Below are 5,303 nucleotides of genomic sequence, written 5' to 3'. Positions count from 1 at the left end.
AATAACATAACACTTGCCTTAAATAAAAACACAAATATGTTTACAGTATTGTCACCACTAAAAAACAAGAAAAAAATCAATTCACTTTCCTAACTCTTCTGCAGTACAGTATATATCAGTCCCAGAACTCAACCGTTTCTCAACTGGAGTACCGCTCGGTGTAAGCAAATTCCAATTAGGATAACCACCATCTTCTTTGTTTCCATCTTCGCATCTCGGACGTTTTCTACAATCTTCAACAGCAGCTGCTACTTCATTTACATTTTGTGATGCTTCATTAGAAGAAAACACATAATCTCCGCGTCCAAAAGCATCATTAATTGCAGCAATTTCTTTAAGTGCTTCTTTTTTTGCGCGGTCTTCATTTTCTTTCACAAATTCCTTTTCAAACTGAGAAAGAGTTTGAGTTTTATCAGACAGTTGACTTGATGAAGAAACAGCAGCATCACAGAGCATATCGAGCATGGGAGAGGTCTCATTTTTTGTAGACCTTGCTTTACAAAGCATATTCTCCAGACATTCCTGCAAATCTTTTCGAAGATGTGCATCTAACTTCACCTCATCATTCACTGCATAACCTAAATCAGGTTGTCTTTTACCAGATGCACAAGCTTTACACGATTTGTTTTCACTATGCAGTCGAACTAAACTTTCAACACAATGGATCACAGAATCAAATGTACTTTCCAAACTGGCAAGTCTACTTTCTAAACAAGTCCTTTTAGCACTTTCAGAAGTCACACATGACTTCATTTCATCGTGTACACGAACTAAGCTATCAACAACATTAATCGCACCAACAAATTTTTTACCCAATTCTTCGAAACGGCTATCCAAAGACTACAAAACAAGAAATTTGTTTTTTTTTAAAAAAAAAGAAGAAGAAGAAAGAAAATGAGAATAAACAAAAACAACAAATGCAACATGCAAAGTATACATATCATATTAACAAACTCAAAAAAAAAAAAAAAAAGCCATACCTTTACTTGATTAACAATTGTAGATCGTTCATCATCAAGTTGCTTCTTCACACTAGACAAAACACCCTGTATAACAGATAAATAAAACAACACATTACTTTTGATGCCGTTAAATTACTGTTGAACAAGTATGCCGGGATAGGCAGAACTGAAGTCTGAAAATGAGAACAGTATGCCGAAAGGGGCAGAACTGAAATATGAAAGGAGAAATTTATGCCGGATGGGACAGATTTTTAGTTTGCAGAACCAAAAAGTATGCCTCAAGGGGCATAAACTTTCATTTCCATAACCAAAACAGAAAAGACTGCAAAATGTGTTAACTACTAAAATAGTCTACCGGAAGGGCTCTAACTCAGAATTCATTTAAACAACCAAAAACACAAAAGGAAAAGTACCACTTACATCAACTATCTGATAAGTAAGTTGAGATGGCAAAACCGCACTGCAAGAACAAGGGCCTGAATCATCAGGAAATTTAAGTGCAACTGGATAATCCAGCATCTCTTGTTCCGTACCAACAACAACAGCATGGACAATAAATTTCTTGAATCTCTATAACACAATATAAACACATGATATATACAAAAACACAAAAATAACAACAGGGAAAAAAAACCAAGAAAAAGAAGCACCAACAAAAAGGAAGCACATACTTTTTCAGCATGGAAGAAATTCTCGGTAATAACTTTATAATCAACTTGCTTTGAAGGACCCCAAGACAACATACGAGGAAACTTCGGACCATGAAAACTTGAAAACCCTCGGAAGATAGGGAAAACCTCCAACAGCCACACATTTAAAGCGTAAGCGAAACCACTAATCATATAACGTGTAGATGGCGTGGTCTTGAAAGTCTCCACACAACCACGAATCGACCGTACCAACCAATTAAAACTAAGAGAACCCCAAGGATAAGACACTCGAAGACTGTCATCATCAATTATCTTCATTAGATGACCTTTAACAACACATTTCTCGTTACGACCCAACAAAACCCTCTCCATTATATAGACCTCAGCAAGTCTAACAAGATCACTAGATCTTTCCCAAAAACCACCAGTACGATTACTTGACTTAATTTGTAAGAAACTTTTGAGATCACACAACTTTATTCTATCCTGATTTGGAAAATAAAGTCTCAACAATCTATTTGGTCTACTAGACACAACACTAAAATCATCAACACAAGAATCCAAACCAGTAATAAAATGGAAAGACTCGAAATCAAATACACACACGCGATCAAATATCTTAAACTTTAACGCACTATCAGTACTAGATGAAAGTTGGGATAAGATCAAGCAATGGAAAATACTATCACTCAGGTGGACATCACCCAAATCCATAAACTGTCCAAAAACACCCTTTTTCAACAAGTCCAATTGAGAGACACTCAAAAAGGACATAATCAAACCCTTAAAATGAAAATCACCACTCCACATACCACATCCTTCAACCCAGTGTTCAAACTTAACCAAGGGATGTTCTTCCTATTAAAGAAAAATTTGTATCAACGTAAAACCAAGAATTTACATAAGAATAAACCAAAAATGAGGATGAAAATAATTAACATATACCCATAATACAAAATCAGTTCCTAGACTGGTACACAAATACCTGCATCATAGAAGAAAGAACCAAAACACATAAGATTGCATAAAAAACCAACATTATTAACAAAACAACACCAAAAACACATAAGATTGCATAAAAAACCAACATTATTAACAAAACAACACCAAAAAACCAAGACACACACAAATTAACTTAATTCATGAAGTTATGCCGGAACAGGCATAACTTCAGTTTCAAAAAACAAGAACTCTGCCGGACCAGGCATATGTTGCCTCAAACAAACACAGTCTTCATGAAAACCAGATTACTAAACAAAAACAACACCAAAAATCTTAAACTAGTGTTCATAGGCAAAAATAAACAGATTCAACACATTGAAAACCAAAAAACATACAAAATAACTTCATTCATGAAATTAGCCTAACAGGTACAACACACAAAAACCTATAATCAGGAAAACATATAAACTTTCATAAAAACCAACATTATTAACAAAAAAACACCAAAAAACCAAAACACATACAAACTAACTTAAGTCATGAAATTATGCCGGAATAGGCATAACTTCATTTTCAAAAAACAAAAATTCTGCTGGAACAGGCATATGTTGCCTCACACAAACACATTCTTCATAAAAACCAGATTATTAAACAAAAACCACACCAATAACCTAAAACAGTTGTTCACAGGCAAAACTTCAAAGATTCAACACAAAGAAAACCAAAACGCATATCAAAATCAACAAAAATATAGCAACAACATAATACGACATTCAAAAAACCAAGATATAACATGGGAAACGAAACTAACGTTCAAAAAATCATACAGAAACTTTAACAAAACACGTTAAAAAATAGTTTTAAATAAAAAAAGATCAATTAAATATAAAAAAAACGACGAAGACAAAGATATCAATTCAACAAACAACAATTTAACATAAAACAAATATTGAAACGAGTAAAAGTTCCAAATTCGTACCTAAATTTTCGAACAGATAAGAGAGACACAAACAGAGGAGGAACGAAGAAGCAAAAAAAAAAAAAAAAAAAAAAAAAAAAAATAACGAAATAGAAAGGGTTTTAATGGGGTAAGGGTAATTTCACAAAAAAACTTTCATTAAACAAAAAAAAAAGGCAAAATATAAAGAAGGCATAAATGATGGGCAAAATATAAAGACCAGCCCAAAAGAAGGGTATTCCGCGCAAAAAAAAAAGCTTTCATTGCGTGCAGAATTTAGCCCACCCCTCGCCATAATTCTTGGGCTCATCTTTGGACACTTCTTCCACGATAAGCATTTTCTTGATTTTCCATTGAAGCCCATCAACTTTAATAGATGTATGCCACCGTGGATGCTATCAAAAACACTTCAATATGAAAATGTATTGCTGGTAAGCTATTATAATTGTATCATGTTAAACATGTCTTTCTCAATTAAGGGAAAATGAAATGGATCGAGCATTCTGCTTTTAGTATTATTATAATGATGTTAATATTCGTGTAATATCTGTACATCTGATTGTGTCTCGGAAAATTGATTTTTACATATGTCAAAAATATAGATATTAGTTCTCTAATGCTCACACAAAGTATTAGACAGAAACCATGTTGGATTGGATTTTTGAAACATCTTTAGTGGGATTGCAGTACATAGTCTCAGTTCTTTCATTTTCATCATTGTTTAGTGAACTTGAGTTAACCAAAAAGTAGCCTGTTTCACTGAACATGAGTTTTATGATGAGTTAGATTTTGAAGTTTTAGAACACAATATTAGCTCAAGGAGGAGGATCTTTGCTTCTGATTTGTTTTTATGTTAAGCTTTCGATACATACATCATAGATCCTGTTAATGCTTAATCTATATATATGTCTTGCTTGATTTTAGCCATGTTCTTTTTCACCTTTGGTTTCCCCGTAAATTATATCTTTCTAGACCTCTTTCCCTGATTCATGTATTTGGAACGGCTCGAACAATTAATAAATCGAATCTACTAGACTGTTGAAATAGTTAGACTGAGTCTTATACTTGCAGGTTGGTGGAACATGGTATGTTTTCACCTAAGAGAGCAAAGAAGGCACTGGAATAAAAAGCAGAGGACACAAAAGCAGATTCTCACAGGGGACCCCTGTTAAGTCTCCACCACGACTAATCTCAAGCAACCTCTGAATAAATGGTGATGTAAAATCAAAGAAACGATTAAAAACTGGTAACGATGGCGATGATTTAATACTTAGTCCAAAGCTGAGAGAAGGGTAAGAAAGGGGCATCTTAAAAACTCGAGCTTGTTTCACGGAGCTGTAGTTGCACATAAACACAGTTTAATGCTTCATAGCTGAATTTCAACACTTCATATGACTTTTTAGTTTGTCCTCATTTTGTTACTTTGCAAGGTTCGGGAAAACAAAACTTGTGTCAGAGTTCATTACAAATTTCTCACTAGTGATCGGTCACCAACCGAAAAAGTGAGTCAAGAAAGGATTAATATTGACGTTTCTCTTCTTCCACTTGTTATAATGTAACATAGCGGCCATCGGTTCAAGTAAAATTTTATCTAGTGCCTTGCCATTTTCTTTGAATGGACCTTCCCAAAAGAATGTGGGTATACAGATTTATTTGCAAAGTAATTGAGTACTGGAAGTATCTGATTAATTCTGATGGTCTATGCTGTGAATATCTGATTTCAGCCTTTCAGTGAATTCACAAATGAGGAAGCTAAAGCTGTTCATATTAATGTGGTGCATACATGTAAAT

At 34.0% G+C, this 5,303-nt stretch overlaps 1 protein-coding gene across 1 annotated transcript; it reads right to left on the bottom strand.

Annotated features, from left to right (window-relative positions):
• Window positions 1-980: 980 nt before the first annotated feature.
• LOC132069249 (uncharacterized) lies at window positions 981-2,430 on the bottom strand. The gene is made up of 2 exons (XM_059462658.1): window positions 1,383-2,430; window positions 981-1,046 (listed from the first exon to the last, which is right to left on the bottom strand). Exon 1 carries the CDS (start codon window positions 2,420-2,422, stop codon window positions 1,388-1,390), a length of 1,035 nt encoding a protein of 344 aa, XP_059318641.1. The 5' UTR covers window positions 2,423-2,430; the 3' UTR covers window positions 981-1,046; window positions 1,383-1,387.
• Window positions 2,431-5,303: the final 2,873 nt, after the last annotated feature.

Source organism: Lycium ferocissimum, chromosome 9, assembly GCF_029784015.1.
Source record: "Lycium ferocissimum isolate CSIRO_LF1 chromosome 9, AGI_CSIRO_Lferr_CH_V1, whole genome shotgun sequence".
Classification (NCBI taxonomy): Eukaryota; Viridiplantae; Streptophyta; class Magnoliopsida; order Solanales; family Solanaceae; genus Lycium; species Lycium ferocissimum.
Note: the sequence above shows the minus strand (reverse complement) of the source record. Positions and strands in the feature narration are given on the sequence as shown.